This window comes from Drosophila innubila (genome assembly GCF_004354385.1).
Source record: "Drosophila innubila isolate TH190305 chromosome 3L unlocalized genomic scaffold, UK_Dinn_1.0 0_D_3L, whole genome shotgun sequence".
NCBI classification, from domain to species: domain Eukaryota; kingdom Metazoa; phylum Arthropoda; class Insecta; order Diptera; family Drosophilidae; genus Drosophila; species Drosophila innubila.
The window spans coordinates 18,371,867-18,389,700 of record NW_022995376.1 but is presented as its reverse complement, the minus strand read 5'-3'; the positions used below and the strand labels follow the sequence as shown (position 1 = coordinate 18,389,700).

General features: G+C 40.0%; 4 protein-coding genes across 4 annotated transcripts; 1 reads left to right on the top strand and 3 right to left on the bottom strand.

Moving 5' to 3' along the window:
* Nucleotides 1–116: 116 nt before the first annotated feature.
* LOC117789282 (ubiquinone biosynthesis protein COQ4 homolog, mitochondrial) lies at nucleotides 117–4,889 on the bottom strand. Its single transcript, XM_034628404.1, has 5 exons — nucleotides 4,757–4,889; nucleotides 1,227–1,458; nucleotides 644–848; nucleotides 356–579; nucleotides 117–285 (listed from the first exon to the last, which is right to left on the bottom strand). The coding sequence occupies exons 2-5, from the start codon at nucleotides 1,451–1,453 to the stop codon at nucleotides 135–137; spliced, it is 807 nt and encodes a 268-aa protein (XP_034484295.1). The 5' UTR covers nucleotides 1,454–1,458; nucleotides 4,757–4,889; the 3' UTR covers nucleotides 117–134.
* Nucleotides 1,859–4,228, bottom strand: LOC117789281 (UDP-sugar transporter UST74c). Its single transcript, XM_034628403.1, has one exon. The coding sequence runs from the start codon at nucleotides 3,915–3,917 to the stop codon at nucleotides 2,772–2,774; it is 1,146 nt and encodes a 381-aa protein (XP_034484294.1). The 5' UTR covers nucleotides 3,918–4,228; the 3' UTR covers nucleotides 1,859–2,771.
* LOC117789279 (nucleolar protein dao-5) lies at nucleotides 4,888–9,253 on the top strand. Its single transcript, XM_034628401.1, has 6 exons — nucleotides 4,888–5,188; nucleotides 5,243–5,387; nucleotides 5,441–5,503; nucleotides 7,480–7,539; nucleotides 7,653–8,695; nucleotides 8,756–9,253. The coding sequence occupies exons 1-6, from the start codon at nucleotides 4,994–4,996 to the stop codon at nucleotides 9,026–9,028; spliced, it is 1,779 nt and encodes a 592-aa protein (XP_034484292.1). The 5' UTR covers nucleotides 4,888–4,993; the 3' UTR covers nucleotides 9,029–9,253.
* LOC117789280 lies at nucleotides 5,629–7,555 on the bottom strand. Its single transcript, XM_034628402.1, has one exon. It carries the CDS (start codon nucleotides 7,415–7,417, stop codon nucleotides 5,717–5,719), a length of 1,701 nt encoding a protein of 566 aa, XP_034484293.1. The 5' UTR covers nucleotides 7,418–7,555; the 3' UTR covers nucleotides 5,629–5,716.
* Nucleotides 9,254–17,834: the final 8,581 nt, after the last annotated feature.

Below are 17,834 nucleotides of genomic sequence, written 5' to 3'. Positions count from 1 at the left end.
AAAAGCAAATACAACGAACAGCGCTGCCAGATCACTTCCACCGATCATTTTTATTTTGATAGCAACTGATCGATTGCTTTCGATATGCCCGCCGTTTTAAATAAAAACGAATCGAATTTAAAATCAAAATATGTTTATTGCAACATCTTAATGCCCAATTCTGCGCGTAAGTCATTCACATTTTGCTCCCAACGCTGCTCCCAGTAGACGGGCATCAATGGCTTCATTTGTTTGCCATTTTCAATGGCCCACGGCAAATAGCGCTTCAAGTACTCTCGACGTTGCCTAAAAACACAAAAGTGGCACACAACAAATTAACCCAAAACTCTTAATGAATCATAAAATGTCTAGTTACCTGGGACGCAGACGAACGGCTCCAAACACGGCACCTCCATAGCACATGGGCAGCCCAGTATTTAGGGCCTCCACCCATTTAACCGCCACTTCGCCCAGCATATTAGTTGGCATGTTTAGTGCTGTGTGTACGAGATCATGACATTCGCGATAACGAGTCATCAAATAGGCCAACTTTGGGTCATCCAGGAAGCGAACTTCCATGCGTGAATCAGGGGTCACTTGCTGCGAGCAGAATTACAGAGAATTTAGCAGTCGCTACCTGAAAAAGGTTGGCATAAGCACTTACGTTATCTTTAAGAAACTTGGCATAAGTGGCACCAAATGTGTCGGGCGGCAACGCCTCCAAACGATTGAAATCAATGGTCTGGGTGTTGATGCGCGGCTTCTCGGCAAGAATGCGACGACCCTCCTCGCTGCTCTGCATGCTGTCCAAAATGTTCCAAAGCGCACTCTCTCCCGTGGTTTCACCCAGACAGGCAATCATGTCGTGCCTATAAATGCCCATATTAGGGTGAGTCGATTTTTTTCTCGAAAAATAATGGTATTCTATTCTTCACATTTTAGATTAAAATTATGTTTTAAGGACAATTAGTCCTTTGATTCTATGATCATTCTATATAATTGTGAAAGTCCTGTTTCTGACAAGGGTTTTGCACCCTATCTCAGGAACAAGATAAAAACACTTAAGATATTCTAATAATAGCATAATAAGAACTTGTAGGAATAGACTTTAGAACTCTGGTTTCTTGGTGGAAAAATCTTGGAATTGACTGTAGATTACAAATTTGGGTTACCATTTTTTAATTTTTTTTGGGCCAACACAAAACAATGCACCGAGTATCTAAAGTACGCTGGAATTGCCTGCTTACCTTCGCGGATCCAGTAGAGCTGCTATGGATGAGCCCGCGCCGAGTAGCAGCTTTTGAAATGGTGATGTATGTATGCGCTGCTTCATATACTCCCGCTCGAAGGCATCCAACTCCTCGGGTGGCGCATCTGTGACCACTGTGCGTCTGTTGGCCAAGGCAGCCGGCGGCACAGAGCTCGGCCAGCAGCGCTGGAGCAGTGGCAATGAGCTTTGCCAGTAACGCCGCATAATCTCTGTAAATATAAGTGAATGACGTGTTCAATAGGCGCCTCCAGTCGATGTACACCTCGTTGACCTCATCATTAGCGGCACGGCAGCAGAGATTTTGTATGTATGACTCGGCTCATAAATGTGACCCTGAATACTTGTCCATAGTTTAAGCGCCGCTTGTACGTGGCTTCAATAATAGCCGTCGCTTCAAGTAAACAATTTGTCGACACGAAAAATCAGAAGTAAACATTACCGCCCCACAACGGTTAATTTTAAAGACCGACAGAAACTCGATAACCGGTTTTGGCTTCCACTCTTTGTTTTTTTAAACACAATTGAACCTTCAAACATGAAGTCTGAACCCAATGAGACCAACCGGCAAGTCTTATATCTTCAATTCCTAATCTATTATTTCATTTTTATTATTTTTGTTGCTTATTAATGAGTAATTTACCAGTTGACACGTGAATGATTTCACATATATAAGGCATTCATTAGAAAAGATGGGAAGTTAAATAATTAATTATATATATACACATAGTTTATTTATATATAAACGAGATAAGCATTGCGGTACACTGAGATAAGCGCGTAATAGCTGAAGCAGAAACCATGTGCAAGTTGTCTAAAGATAAGTTCTATCTATAAGGAAATACACTTCCGTTGTATCTGATAAAACTTGTAACAATAATTGAAAATTGTGTTAAATAATAATTTATTTGGTTGGAAATTAATTGAAACTACCGTAATATGATTGGGTAAACAGAGTAAGCTAATCATTGAACATTTGTAACATAATTAACAATTAAAAGTACAAATATTTACAAGAAGTGTGTTACGAGCTTATGCACTTACATAGGTCTCATAACTTATATCTTATCTGTCGCAAGGCAATCTTATCATCAAGTTTGACTGTGTCTCGTCAAAAGTTATTAAACAAATTGTACAAATACATATGTGTTGCATTATATATTATATATATATATTTTTATTCTATTCTCAATTATCTATTGTTATGTAGAGGGTGTGTACGTCTGTATTTCTTTAACTTAAGACATTTTCATATAATTAATTACGTGTATGTTTGTAGCTCAGCAATTGCATATAAGTTTACAAAGACATTTAGATTACATAGGAGCTATATATAGTAATAAAATATTTAAATACATAACTACATATGTACAGTTATAGTTATAGTTTAAGATTGAGCTTGCTATTAAGGCGGATCTCTGCTCAATTCTCATCTCCTAACGATACATAAAACATTTATGGCTTTGGCAGAAGTGCAAGCGACATTGGCTCGTCTCTCTCTCGACTCTCTCTTTCTCTATTGAGACTAGACGTTCTCTCCGCGGGAACTGGGCAGATGGGCTTGCTTGTCGGGCGCCTGCTTCCGCCGGAATGTGACGTAGGTGTAGAGCAGACTGGCCAGCACGCTGATGTTGATGCCGATGCAATTGAGCCAGGAGAATACGTAGTCTCCGCCAATGAACATTCCCAGATACGTCACGCAAATGTTCTTGAGACAACCGACGATTGTTGTGGTCAACGCCGAGTTGAACTGAGTGCAGAGTATTGTGCTGTAGGAGAGTATGAAGCCCATGACACAGCTGAGCAGGAACTGGACCACAAATGCCGGATCATTCCAGCTGGAAAATTCAAGCGCCTTCTGCAGATCGCCAGTGAAATAGTTGAGAAGCAGGGCAGGCACAAACATAAACAGTGAATTGTAGAACATCAATCCGTACTTTCCAATCTCAGATGTGTCCAGTTTCTTCTTCACATAGACGCCATTCGAGGCTGTCAGTGCATTGGTGATCATCACATACGTGTATCCCTGCATATTGAAGGACAGATCATCAGAGGCAGCTATCAAAGCTCCGCCAATCATCGCATATACGCTGACCTGCACAGCCGTCGTGGGACGAACTCCGAGTATTTTCAGTTCAAGCAACATGGTCATCAGTATCGAGAAGCGTCGCAGCGCCGCAAACATTGGCAGACTGAGGGCTTTGGTGCCGCCCAGGCCAAAGATCATGTTGAAGCCAAAGATGAGGGGCAGTGGAAAGATCTTGGCGAACGTATTCCGTTGCAGAGGCGGAAAGTTGACCAGTTTGGTACGTTTGCCCAGGCCGAGCACCACAATGCTGGCCGTGAGCTGACCAAGGCTGAGGAACAGGAACGATGGGAAGGCGTAGGAGGTGAGAACCGTTTTATTGACCACTGTAATCATAAACGATGAGATTCCGTAGAATACCGCGCTGCCAACCTTCTTCACAAATATAGCTGAATCGGCTTCCTCTCTCTCTCTCTCCCGATCCCGCTCCCGCTCTCTATCCCGGTGAGTGGCACGCACTTCCTTGGAACTGCTATTTATCAGAGCTCCATTTGATTTTCCCTCGTTGTCGCTGTTATCACTGCCGTTCCCATCAAGCAGCGGCGCCAAGTCCAGCGCAGTGCTGCCACCACGCGAATTGCTCATTTTAATTGCTTTGTACTCTGTTTTACTTTTGTTTTTTCGCCGTTTGTTACAGCTTCAAATTATGCATGTGGTTTTGAGTGTTTGCACGTTCAACTTATCACTTTACACGCTTCATATCATATTTGAGATTGGTTATTTTTCTAAAACATTTGCAAAGCACACATATTAATGCAGTTTTCTATCGGTATTGTTGTTTTTGCGGTGTCTTTCATTGGTTTAACGAAAAACTATTTTTACCGACACAATCGCGCGTCCCGTTCTCTCGCTTAGCACAAGATGAATAAAATGCACAGCTGATTTCCAAATGTAGTTTCAGTGCTGCCACTGGTGTGGAAACACTGTTTTGGCCCAAATGTTGCACATTGGGTACAATACCAAAATGGTAACCTATAAATTTGATAGCTTTTTAAGACAATTTCTTATGTTTGAGGCTAGAATTTTTTTTTTAATATTTTGTTTGATTTATAAATATTCAAATTATTAATTTATTGCATAGTTATTGCATTTCTAAATTTGCAATACCTAAAATTAAATTGCGCGCGTTAAAATATAAAATACCAAAACATAGCAACAAAAACTACTGTTGCCCACTTAGCTCTTTTTCCTCTAAAAAGATGGCAGCACTGCGCAATATTCTATTAAATAATTATTTTAATAAAATGAACACATCATAAGCACATGATAATTACAGGTCTTATAATTAGACTCTCATTAATCGTTGTAAATGAAGTTAATAAGCTATGATTATCCAATTGCAAAGCGCGTATGACAACAAATCTCAAAGGTTTGTTGCTGCCGGTATTAGTTGATAGCCAACCTTTAGGTAATGATCTACTTACTGTGTTTAATTAACTAAAACGTGCACACAACTCAATTTAAATTAAATGAACGTAAAAACTAAATTGTCAGAGAAATGGACACAGCTGTTGCCGAAATAGTTAAACAATCACACTAATTTTACCGAACACAATGGCAACTCTGGCAGAACAGCTGCTTTTGCTTTTCGGAGTTTCGCACAAACCACAACTGAAAATCTAGAATTGTTTTAAGTGAAGGCTAAAAAGAAACTCTGCAAAATGAGCAGCTCAAAGAAAAGGAGTAAAGATGATCAAATACCCAAACCAATTAACATCAAGAAGGAGAAATCTGAGGAAGATCGCACACTGCATCCCATTTCTCATTACATTGACGACCGTCTCGAGTTGGTAAAACAAATCTTTGGCACCCTGAAGCCAAAGACGATTATGAATCTGGCGCCAGAGTTTCTAAAGGTAAAAATGATTATAATAAACATAGTTTCATTAATGCCAACTTTTAACTTGCAGAAGACTGGTTTAGATGAAATCGAGGAGCTCTGCTTAAATGAGCTACTCTGCATCTCAACCAAACGTCTTAAATCCATTATAGCAGACACTCGCTGCCCCACAGACACTGAGAGCTCGGACGACTCGGATGTGGAGCACAAAGAGGGTAAGTGGCTAGCCCGGTAATAAACCCAATTATTTACATGTATGCCATTGTAGAACACATCTCACTGGAGGAGATTTCATCGGACAGCGACATTGGTGGCAGTGAATCACGTCGCGGTAAGTGGGTATATCTAAAGAAGTCATTCCCAGAGACTACTGTGATCACAGATTCCTCTTTCTACTTTTCATTAAGCCATCCCAGTTGTAAAGCACTTGTTAGTTTATCATACAATGAAGTCAAGTCTGTATAGATTACATACATTTAATTTGGAGTCATCCTAAGAATTGTCTGTACAACTGCACGTCACGGAATCAGTTACAAATGGGGATTCATGTACCATATTTGAATTTCTCACAGTTAAAGACGGGCGCCACGTAGAAAGCCCGCAGAATGCAGACATCTTCGCCAACGCCAAGCACAACGTTGTCCTCTTCCTCCTTGCCCACCTCCAGGGTGACCACGAAGTCTCCCACCTCCAGACAGCCCTTGCGGCGCATGAATTCCACACCAAATTCAATTGGACTATAGCCACATTCGTTGATATCGGTAGTGTATAATATGGGATGCATATTACGTCGCAGGTGCAGCGTTCGGGCTAAATCGAATTTGCAGTTGACCGTCGTCTCGTCATCATCCTCGTTGAGTGGCATCATCATATAAACAGGACAATAGATCTCGGAGCGAGCCAAGGCGACACTTGCGTTCTCACACTTTGTAAAAACAAATATCGCCTGGCACTCGATGGTTGATATTGTTCGTATGATAAAGTTGACGATCGTCTGGTAGGAAGTCAGAATACTCTTCACCTGCTGTTGGTTTTGTACCACGCCAACGCGATAGTCTCGAATGGGCATCAGTTTTTTCACAATCAAGGGATACTTGTTGCACCACGGACTCTTCTGCATGTGTATGGTATCGATCTTCCAGAGGAACTCGTGCAGCTCGAAGCGCTTGAAGTCGTTGCAACGCTCCAGCGGCACAGTGCCAATGACGGGCTTCTTCTGACAGTGTGCAATGGGCAATGCATCCTCCATGATGTAGTTGTAGACGCAACAGCTCACATTAAACATGTCCGGTATCCAGATGTAGTCCAACAGCTTGATAATACCCAGCAGATCCAGCATATTGTTGCGCACGTATTCAAAGTCTATGCAACCAATGAGCTTTAAGTTGAAATCGGCTTTAACTACCTGAGACAATGCGCGCAGGAATGCCTTGCAACGGATCTTTGGCATCACCACATAGTTGGCTTTAAGGGCAACGGCACGTTCCAGATCACTCATAAACAATTCGGGATACACTTCAGGCGCCAATGCCTGACACTGTCCAGGGAGTTCAATGAAGTCATACGAGGTTAACAATCCCGCATCGATAATCAATACGGCCAAAGCCTCATTCAATGTCTTGACCACACGACAACGTATCTCCGGTCCAATGAGTAGCACATCATTCAATCGAATGGCACTGAGATAGGCGTGCAGATTGATGACATAGACAATTTCCCTGAAGCCGGCATAGCGATAAGCCGGATTCGTGGTCAACGTAACGACTGCGCCTCGTGCCAACATTGTCGTACAGTTGTTTCTCAGTCGTCCGATACGGCAACAGTCGCCGTTGATTTCCACGGCTAATCCTGTTGCAGTGCGGAGTTCCCTTTCATCTGCATGTGCGGAAATGGCAATGTTTAGAGTTTCCATTATGGTGGCCAATTCATCGGGCTTGAAGGCCACCATGTCGACGTGAAATGTGAAGGTTCCGTGCTCCAGCATGCGACGGAGCTCGTCGTGCGTCGTCTCCATCACAACTTTGGCCATTAGGCCCATGTGATAGTAGCGACGACGGCGTCGTTTTCTCGCATGCTTCTCATGCGCATCGCAGGCAGCTTTAAACTCCCTCAGTCGCTGCTCCAAATCCTTTTGTCCATTCAATCGTACGGTGAACTTCTCGGGATCATGATCCGTCTCAGGCTGCTGCTCCTCCTGTTCTGTGTTTGTCAGGCTCACATTATCCGCACCTCTCGACGTAGCCATGGCGTGCAATTAATTTAATTTTAACTGGATGTTTTTGTTTTGATTTGAAAATTTATTTACAGCTAAGAAATTGCGGAAATCAAACGCTAAAAGAGCCGATAAAACCAGTGAAAATAAGGAACGTAAGTTAATATAAATACTAAGCAAGATTAATAGCAACTGCCTACTATAATAACTAAATATTTTATTTAATAAACTTTAATATTTCTCTCTCTCTCTCTGTATATGAATCCAGCGGATGGACAGATCAGTGTTCTGGAGCTGCTTGAACTGCAGGCTCGAGCTCGTGCTATTCGCTCCCAGCTGGCCATGGAGCCCATAACGAAGATTGAGGTGAAATCAGATGACGATGAGCCGGCAGAAAATAAGCAACAGGAAAAGGAAAAGACCAAGGATAAGCACAGTCAAAAAACATCCAGCCAGGCAAGCAAGCGAAAGTCCAGCGAACAAACAAGGAATGATATTGCCCCTAAAGAGCAGTTGCATCAGCAGACTAATGGGCACCATGCAAATGAAGCTCCAGCTCCTAAAAAGAAGATAAAGCTGAAGCGCAACTATCGTAATCCAACCAAGTCACCGGAAAAGGAGCCAGCAATTGTAGCAATTCCAGCTAAATCAAAGCCAGAGATCAATCAGGAGCCTCAGAAATCTCGTTCAGCGTCACCGGATGTGATACCTATTCAAGCAGAACCGGAAACACTGTTAATAAGTGACAGCACAGACGATGAGGCGCCCGTGAAGCCAAAGGAGTCAGTTGTAGTGGAATCACAATCAACTGCACCACCAGCACCAGAACCAGCACCAGAACCAGCTGAGGAAAGCGAACCCGAAGAGGGGGAGGTTAGAGAAGAAAGTGAAACTAAAGCTGAATCTCAGAATCAAGTTCAAACGAATGAGCAACAGAAGCCGCCAGAAACTGAAACGGACTCAGCAACTGTTGAGACTCAGAATCCATCTGAAATCGTGCAGACTGAAGAAACCGTCAAAGAGTCTGAGGAGCCCTCTAGCAACATGGAAAGCATTGAGACAGTTGCTGAACCGGAGCAAGCGCAGCTAAATATTCCCGTTGTGGACGACGAGGATCAAAACGATGATGTCATTTCAATAGGCGGTGATCTGGAGCATGAAATGATAGAAGAGTTATCCAAAGTGGCAGAAGAGCCAGTTGTTAAAGTGAAGAGCGAAAAACTGGCTGAGCCAGATGAGGAGGACAACGATGTTATATCGCTAAACACCAGCGAGGACGAGCACGAGAAGCTGGAGACAACCAGCTCTGAGGTAAATTGAAATAATAATCAAGTTAAATGTTTAAATTTCAAGCGATTTAATTCTCTGCAGTCGTGGCGAACACGCTACTTGAAGAGCTCCAAGGTCAATCAGGTGCTCGCCGCGTCGCGACTGGGAAAACGTGTGCGTGATAAAATCAAGGAGTCGAAACGTGCCCAAAAGAAGCACAGCAAGGGAAGAGCGGACGTCGATGAAAAGGCTACGCAGCAGCAGCAGCAGCAGACATTTAATTCCAAGCACGAGGATGGCTCCATGGAGCAATACCAAGAACTTTTACAGCACCGACAGCGCAAAAGTTCCAACAGCAGCAAGGGCGACAAATAAACGACTCCGACGACAGAGACTGTTATTGAAAAGTCGCTCGGTATATTGCCTAGACGTTGAAATTATATAGCATATAAAAACTCAAATAAAATAGGTCCCAAGCAAAGCACAGAAAATTTGAATATTTCGTGTTAAGCGCATATTTGATTTTCTTGTACTTTTTCATTATTTCTGTATACCCTGTAAAAAGGTTTATTAAAGTATGTCACTATGCAGAAGAAAGAAGTTACCAATCTTTGCATTTTCTTAATGGAAAGTTTTCAATCGATCTACAATTCAAAATTATGATTTGAAAATTGCAACAAAATTCAGATCAATTTAATTAAGATAAATTATTTGTATTATTTTTATGTTATATTTATTCACGCTCTAAAGGTCAACTGTTAGTCGCGTATTTACTTTTTTTTCCTTTATTTATATTTTGTTTTTCGCGTTTTTAGTTTTGTTTGTAATTTAAAAGAAATGCGAAAGCTGTGCCATGTCATTTCCGGCATATAGTTTAGGGGGGATTCGGATAGGGAGTTGTCGTTAACAAGCCGCACGCTACGTTACGCATTCGACTTGATATTGGAGGTAAATTTGGAAGTTGTTCAAAAATCATTACTAAAATTTAATGGTTTGGGCTTTTGCATTTGAATTTAACCCAGTTTGACTTTTGTCTAAGAACTTTAGTCAATTGCCACCCTTGGCAGCTACTAAACGGCGGGTGGATGCGAGGGGCGATATCTCAATTGAGACAGAGGCTCTACTGTAAGTGTGTGTGTTAGTTTGGCGTGTGTGTGAGTGGCAGTTGCTTCGAGCGTGTTGCACCATAAACGATGATTGTTTTATCAGAGACTACGACATGTTGATAAACTATATTAAAAAACTGTGGAGTGATTCAGGGGAGAATTGTTACTCAGAGCGGCGCTCAGTTATCAACAGCGCATGTCCTGCTCCCTGAGGGTGTTTCGTGAGTGTGTGAGTGTATTTATGTGTGTGTCTGTGTGTTGGCGAATCCATCAAGTGGGCGCGCTGTATACCTACATACAGATATTATTGTAAATTACATGTGCTGCCAGGTAGGCTTAAAAAATGCAGCAATTAATGAGACAAGAAAAATTGCACGCCTAAAAGTAGGCAATAAAATTAATGAAATTAATTTTTAAATACAGCAAATATCAAGTTGTGGTTTCTGGAGTAGCACACGCCTACAATTCCAAACGCCCACGCAGCGAAAGTAAACAAAATAGCAACAGAGCGCCGATATCCGTTCAAGTAGTAGGTGATGATGATGGTGGTGGTAGTGGTGCTGCCGCTGTCAGTGGTATTGGTGGTGGTGGGTTTTCCAAAGGCTCTCTTGTGCACTGGCTGCGCTCTCTGCTCTCTCCTGTGTGTGTGTCTGTGTGTGTGGGAGTTTGTGCATCCTGGCGGGGCAAAAGGGGGAAAGCGCTTGGCGACGACAGGCTGGCAAACGGAAAAACCGACCAAACTGAAAGACCCGAAATCAGTCTACAGAAAACGCGTACGTGGTGCAGAAGTAGCCGCGCGTGGCCACCACAACGGCGTGCTAGACTTGTCGGTATGATAAATAAGTGAAACGCCCTGTACAAGCTCTGTAAGTTTCAAACAACCAATAACAGCAACAACAACAACAACAACAAACAAAACAAACAACCAATCAACATCAGCAGCAACAATAATAATGACAACAACAAGCAACAGCAAGCCAGAATACAAAATAATAATAATAAATGCCAATCTATGTGACCGAATAAATATCTCTCTGAGTGTCCTGTGTTAAATATTTAATATAAAAGAGATAAATAAGATTTGATTTAGCCAAGTAACTGGAGCCAAGTGTTCGGCCAAAACAAAGTGTATCAAAAGAAGTGCTCACAAATGTAAACAACGCTAACAACAACAACAGCAACAACTGAAAAAACATCATAAAATGTTGGAAATTTTTGTAACATCAAGCTATGAGTTGTCAATCGTACTCGTCTTTTTGTTTAACAGAATGCCGTTGATAATCCTGATAAGAATTATAATACAACTCGTAACTTTGCGCGTTTATTTTCATATAAGTTTACACGTAGGATTAAGGTGCGCTCTCTGACTAGAGACATTGTGAGTCCAGGCCAATAATGCCTAAACAAAATAATCAATCCAACTACGTGTACTGCAACTTATATAGAACCTTAGTTCAATTATACGCTATTCAAATTTGCCTGCTACCAAATAAATAAAAACTATAATTAAGAAAACTACAATAAACCTGAAATTGGCTTAACAAATTGGCATCATCACAAAAAAAGAACTATCTAATATATTAATTTAATGCTTACAGTGCTGTTAATTTCCTATTGATAAATTATAAAATGTGAAATTTAAAATTGGCTTAAAGAACATTATGGAAATTGACACACTTATTTATAATCAATATGATATTATAGTGTAGTGTACATAAATATATTGTTCCTTAACTATAATCTAAAATTAAAATATGCATGTACTAAGGGTAGTCATCAAAGAGGTTTATAAATTCTAAAAGAAATATTGTTGAAGGATCTGCTGAGAACATGGTTACTTTTTTTTGTTCTGGGAATTTGGCGGAACACTGTTAATTATTTAAGGATTTTAAGGACCTTTTAAGAATGTTTAGCAATTTAACATAATGTTCAAGGGATTTATAAATTTGTTCAAATATAAAACCGCTAATATGCCTCTATTTTCAAAAGGTTTCGAGCCCTAAAATGAAAAATGATAATTATTCGAGTATCTGTTTTTTTTTTTTTTTGTAGCTATCTACATTTAGGCGCTCTAATGCACATCGCACTTTGACGTCGAGACGCGTCGCCATGACGCACACACACAAACACATACACTCACACATACGAAAATGGGAACTTATGAAATTTAATTGAACTAATAAATTCTGTGTGCTTGCTTTTTATACCCTGCAACCATAAAAAGGGGCAAGTAGGGTAGACCATTTTCGGAATTTCGTATGTAAATAAAATACTTCTGATGAAAATGGGTTATTATAATTTTTCATTGGAAGTGGACCAAGAAATATAGAAATTAGTTATGGTATGATAAGAAAGTACATGCATCTTATTCTAGATCTCACTCACTAGATCTATAGGGTATCTTATAGTTGTCTCTCTCTACACAGAGACACACATACACACTCACAACGAAAACGCATATAGCTGATATATATGCCATAAACTTTTATTAATAATGAAAATTGTACTAAAAATGTTGGGGCAATTTATTAAAAAGTCTCATTAGCTGACAGTCAGTCTCTCACACACACATACACAGTGACACGAGTTTTATCGCGCATTACGCATACGCCATGAGGACCCTACGGGTGCTAATAACGTAAAAATAATAATAATAATATGTATGTACGAGCTAACGCGGGACATTAAAAAAAAGGCAGCAAGAGAAAAACTCGCGATAAAGTAAAATTTCGATATGGACATTATTAAACAACAACTCGCCGCCCCCTAAAATACCCCCGTTCCATTGCTGGGGTGGTTTTTGTAATAACTCCGTTGTGAGATTAAGTATTTTTAATGCGAATGCCAATAAAAATATAAAAATTTCAACGATAAGCATGATAAGATCGAAATCAATTTCGTTATAATGCATATTTGTACATATGTACAGATGTACGTGTTTATTTGCTATATATCAGACTGATAAACAGCCAACCAATCATTTAATAGCATGTGTTGTTGAAGCTTTCGTTTTATTTTTATTAATTTCTTTTTTTTTTCATTTTGTTTGTGCTCTCTTTTTCTTCTCAAAGTCAAAATCAATAAATTTTCCACAATTTCTTTTTATTTCGCCGCATTCTCATTTGCTCTCGCTCTGCTTCAGCCCTCGGCTCATTATTAATATTTTTACATTTTGTATGCCTTTTGATATTTCGCATAGCATAGACCAAGGCGCCAGCCCGTCAGCCCAGTCTTCCAACTCTGGCCTGGCCGGCCTTCCATCTCCTACCCTCTCCAATCGACCACTAGGCGGCTGCTTAAGTGTTTTTCTATTATGGCCTGCCCATTTCCCCAGTGCTTTTTACCCCACCAATATTATATTTGCTTTTAAATATTTTGATATACAGCACAGTTGAGGCTTATAACTTGGCTCACACATACACAGAGAGAATCTGAAGCAGTTAGGTACCCAGTGGGAACTTGTAGGAAAAGTGGTGACAATCCTTTTGATGAAGATATTATTTAAAGAACTTAGTATGTGCATTTGAATTATGAATATGAATTTATCATATAAATACAATTTATAAATTTATATTTATATTTTGAAGTAGACATTTCTAACGTACAATTATTTTTAGTATTAAATACTATAAATTTCTTAAAGGCAAAATAAAGAAGTATACCATTTACAAGATTTCATCTATTTTCCAGAAGATGTTTTTATCCAACAGCTGATTTCTTATACAGTTATAAAAATTAAATATGCAAAAGATTTTTTTTAATTTTAAATACAATGTGTTTTTCACGTAATGGCTTAGACTAGACAAAGTAAAGTGGTTGGAAGTACGTTTTTTGTACAGTCAGTTCCTACTGGGTACTCAAGCACTCACACACATACACAGAGCTACTCAACCAGCAGCAGTAGAGCTGGCAGGCATTTTCTCATAAAAATTTCGTACTCGAATAAGACGAAGTAGCTTCGCATACACTCACACACACAATCTTACATTCATACACACACACACAGAGAGACAGAGAAGCAAAAAGTAACCCGCAGGCATTTGGATGGGTTTTGGGCGGTGAGTGTGGGGACAGGGGTGGAGGGGGCGTGGCGGGACGGTCACAAAACTTTGAGGCAGCAGCATGGCCAGAAAAATAATGTAAAGGATGTGCCATGGCGACCGAGACGAAGCCGAGTGTAACTGGAAAATAATATTTTTGCCTCTTTCCACTACTTTTGCTCGTCCGTAGTATGTAATTCCTTTTTTGTTCTCCTTCTTCTTTTGCTTTCTTTGCGTTTCTTTTGAGTGTCAGAAATGGAAAAGAAAATAATTTGATGGTTTCATAAAGTCGCTGCATGCCGGATGGGTGCCGGGTGCGGGTGCTGTACGGGAGGTTGTTGCTGTGTGTGTGAGTGTGTGTATGATAAAATTGCAAACTTCCCCTCTCTATATATAGATGTTCTATGTGGGTGTGGGTGTGTGTGTGTGAGTGTGTGTGAAAACGAGGACGAAAGCGTAGCAGAAAAAATTTATGGAATTCTTGTTGTTGTTGTTCTTGCTTATTTTTCTTATAGTTGTGAAAATTTCTGCGATAGATTTTTCTTGTGAGCTTGAAAGTACGAGTATTTGCTGCATACTTTCGGGGTGTTTAGATGCGTGTGTGCGAGATAACGATGACGATAATGACGATCGCTGGCTTTTCATTGCCTCCTCCCCCATCCCTTTTTGCTGCCACTCGCCCACATTAGAAAAACTTGGCGTCCGGTCAAATACACTTGCATTATTATAAAAATGATTATTATTTCTGCGTCCCTTACCCATAACACCCACACACACACACGCAAATGGCTTAGCTTGTGTATGTGTATACACACTTAGTGCTTGTCCTTGTCTTTGTGCAAGTGTGTGTGTGTGTGTTTCATTATTAATTTTTCTTGTATTTTTTCCACATTTTTATTTTATCATGCCTCACACACACAAACAAACAAACACATTTACTCACACACACATTCACACCACTCAGGGGATGGTACACATACATTTTCATATAGTTTATTGTACAAATAATATTTGATAGAAAAATATTTAGTGCACGAACGGGATGGAAATAGTTTTACCATTGGCTTTCCCTTTTGGATTCGTTTTAGCGTTTTTGGTTTGAACGGCACAGCAAATATGCTGGGAAATTAATTTTTCACTCTATCCGCCATTCTCTATTCGAAGGAAGATGTGAAAGTGAAAATGCGAAAAAATATATGTATAAAAATTTAACTTAACGAGGCAAAGGCAAATGGTAAGTGATTGGGAGTATTATTGGCTGTGGGAGTGGGTGTGTGTGTGTGTGTGTGTGAGTGTAGATGTTATTATTGCAGTTATGTTGCCAACGTTCGTTCATTAGTTTCTAATGAGATTTCTAACTAATGAGCACGTTACGCAGAAATGTTGGAAATTCTGCTAGCAAGTCAACTGTAAAGAGCACGAAACATTTCCTTCGAAGGGTCCTCTCTGACGTATTCGATTGTACAGTTTAATGAGCAGTCCGCCCCCAAACCTTATTGTACGTTGCCACATTTCCCACTGTTTTCACGTGAAATAAGTAATAATATAAATAGTAACCTTAGTCCTGAATAGTCGACTAGATAAAGCAATCTTTTTTAGTTGGATTCCGTATAAAACAAACTATAAATAAAACAAATATAACTGCACAGCGATTATATTTATTATTAACCAATAAAATAGGTACCATTTATTTTAGAAAAGCAGTTTTTAAAATATTAATAAATTGTTATTACTATTTGAAATGATAATTTAAAATCTTAGTTTCTAATATTTATAATTTACAATATTTGTATGCCGATTGTTTTTAGTTCATATTAAATAAATAATTAACAAAATTAGCTTGATGCTAATTCTTTCAGTAGAATTTTAGAATTTAGTTTAGAGGCTGATCTAAACTCAGGCATCAAGTCTTTTAAACCGAAAAATTTCAGAATTATATCATATTAATTGAATAATATTAAAATAATATAAATCAGTGACTCAACCAGATTAAAAAAAAAAAACAAACATAATATAATAACCACAATTCGCTTCATTCTAAAATCAATTTGTCTCAAATGTTTCGGGTTGAACAAGCAAAACCCATCAGTCCATCAACCGAACTACCAAAAGTTCCGCCCCCGCAGCCCAAAAACCTAACAAAGGCTTTTAAAGGGAAATGCGGGGTTGATTCAATGGCAGGAATAATTTCAATTTGATTTTCACCAAAATATTAATTGCATGTCCGGGTGGGCGGGGGTGTTATACGAGCGAGTATAGAGTGCGGCATATGGGTGACAGGAAGGACACAGACATTGTCCTGTGCTCGTACATATATCAATCATATCCGAGCGACGGCAGCTCGTCAAAAGGTACACGCACCCGGCCCCGAATAATTTCAATTGGTAATTACCCATGGCCCAGGGGTGAGGGAGGAAAGGACAAAGTCCATTTGCATGTGTGCGGTGAGTAGGCGGTGTCAGCGGTTCAGTGGTTCAGTGGTTCAACGCGCTTGGTTTTAAATTCCATAATGATTGTTGGGGAGGTTGACAGTTGACACCCAAAGGACATATATGTACGTGTAATTATCAGCTGGAAAGTTTTCAAGTTCTAACCTTTATTTGAATGGCATTTGGCTTTGTTTACGTTTCGCGTGCACACGTGTAGTTGTTGTCCAGCAACAGCAACAGACATGCGCCTACTTCTGGCTGACCCAATCCCAATCCCAATCACACACACAGCCCCCCCCTTAACAGTCTGTGTGTGTGCGTGTGAGTAATTTCGAAAGTGAAAGTGCCGGCATCGGCAATTCCGAGTCCAATGGCAACCGCAACACAACGTCACAACTATGGTGGACACCGAAATGCCGACATGTGAAAAGTGAAAGTCAATAGCAAACCTTGACCACTAGACGTGGCCAGACAATTGGGACGACGCTCTGATTCTGATTCTGATTCAGACTCGAGCACGGACTCGGACTCGCACTCGGACTCTGGCCAATGAATTTCAAATGCTGTTGCTCTGCTCCTGTTGGGCTATTTTGTTCTCCTGGTTCGTTCAACCGGCAATTTGAAATTTCACGCACACACATGCTCACATATGATGCCGGTGCCGAGTGCCTAGTAAAAGGGAGTGGAGAGGGGGAAAGAGAAAGTGAGAGAGAGAGAGAGAGCGACAAGTGAATGCGTTGGGGACATCGAATATTTACTGCGCATGTCTAGAAACTGAAACCGATGCGAGAATCGGACATGGCACAAACGCAACGTACCGCGTCCTTGTTGCGTGGCAGGACAACAGATAGAGAGACAGACAAACAGACAAACAGACAGACTGACAGACTGACAAACAGACAAGACCTGGCAAGTCACTTTCACTTTTCGAGCTGTCATGTGGTTATTGGGGTATATATGTGGGGTTGTGTGTGTTGTTAATGTTGTTGGTGGAGCAAAAGGGGTGGCACGCACACACACACACACACAAATACACCTTTTTCCCACACACATGCGAGCATCTTGTAAAGTCAAAATCAATCTATCAATCCCTGAGCAAAAATACAAACATTGCATTGCAAGTGTCAGGGGAGCTTTCTGATAAATATATATACGAGTTAAAATATATGACTGCAATATTTTATTGATACATATTCAAGGCAAAGGGAGATAGAATTCAATAAAGTAAAATTTCCAAGATTAGTTAGAAATCGAAAAAAATATTGTAATCACATCTTGTCAACTATATCTTTCTGTATTGAATATCAATTTCCAAAACAGATAACTCATGTTATCAGTTAGAATATTAAACTACGCACTCTCCAGTTTGATATAGATATGTGTATTTCATTTCTAGCTGTACTCAATTAGTTGTCATTATACAAGAACATAGATTAAATAACTTATCAATTGACTATTACAACCATCTTTAATATTATATGTTATTTCTACTCCTCTAAATCTATATACGAATTAAAATATAGGACTGCAATATTTCCTGAATAATTATATACATAAGTAGAAGGAAGAAAGAAATTTATTTACATTGTAATGATTTTTTGTACAT

Bases quoted from the DNA above. Each gene is read 5' to 3' on its own strand.
- LOC117789282 (XM_034628404.1), bottom strand. From the start codon at position 1,453: ATGCGGCGTTACTGGCAAAGCTCATTGCCACTGCTCCAGCGCTGCTGG. The intron at 849-1,226 runs GTAAGCAGGCAA...GGGCATTTATAG, and splicing joins GCTCTACTGGATCCGCGAAG to GCACGACATGATTGCCTGTC. The intron at 580-643 runs GTAAGTGCTTAT...TTCTGCTCGCAG, and splicing joins CCAAGTTTCTTAAAGATAAC to CAAGTGACCCCTGATTCACG.
- LOC117789281 (XM_034628403.1), bottom strand. From the start codon at position 3,917: ATGAGCAATTCGCGTGGTGGCAGCACTGCGCTGGACTTGGCGCCGCTG.
- LOC117789279 (XM_034628401.1), top strand. From the start codon at position 4,994: ATGAGCAGCTCAAAGAAAAGGAGTAAAGATGATCAAATACCCAAACCA. The intron at 5,388-5,440 runs GTAAGTGGCTAG...ATGCCATTGTAG, and splicing joins GGATGTGGAGCACAAAGAGG to AACACATCTCACTGGAGGAG. The intron at 8,696-8,755 runs GTAAATTGAAAT...AATTCTCTGCAG, and splicing joins TGGAGACAACCAGCTCTGAG to TCGTGGCGAACACGCTACTT.
- LOC117789280 (XM_034628402.1), bottom strand. From the start codon at position 7,417: ATGGCTACGTCGAGAGGTGCGGATAATGTGAGCCTGACAAACACAGAA.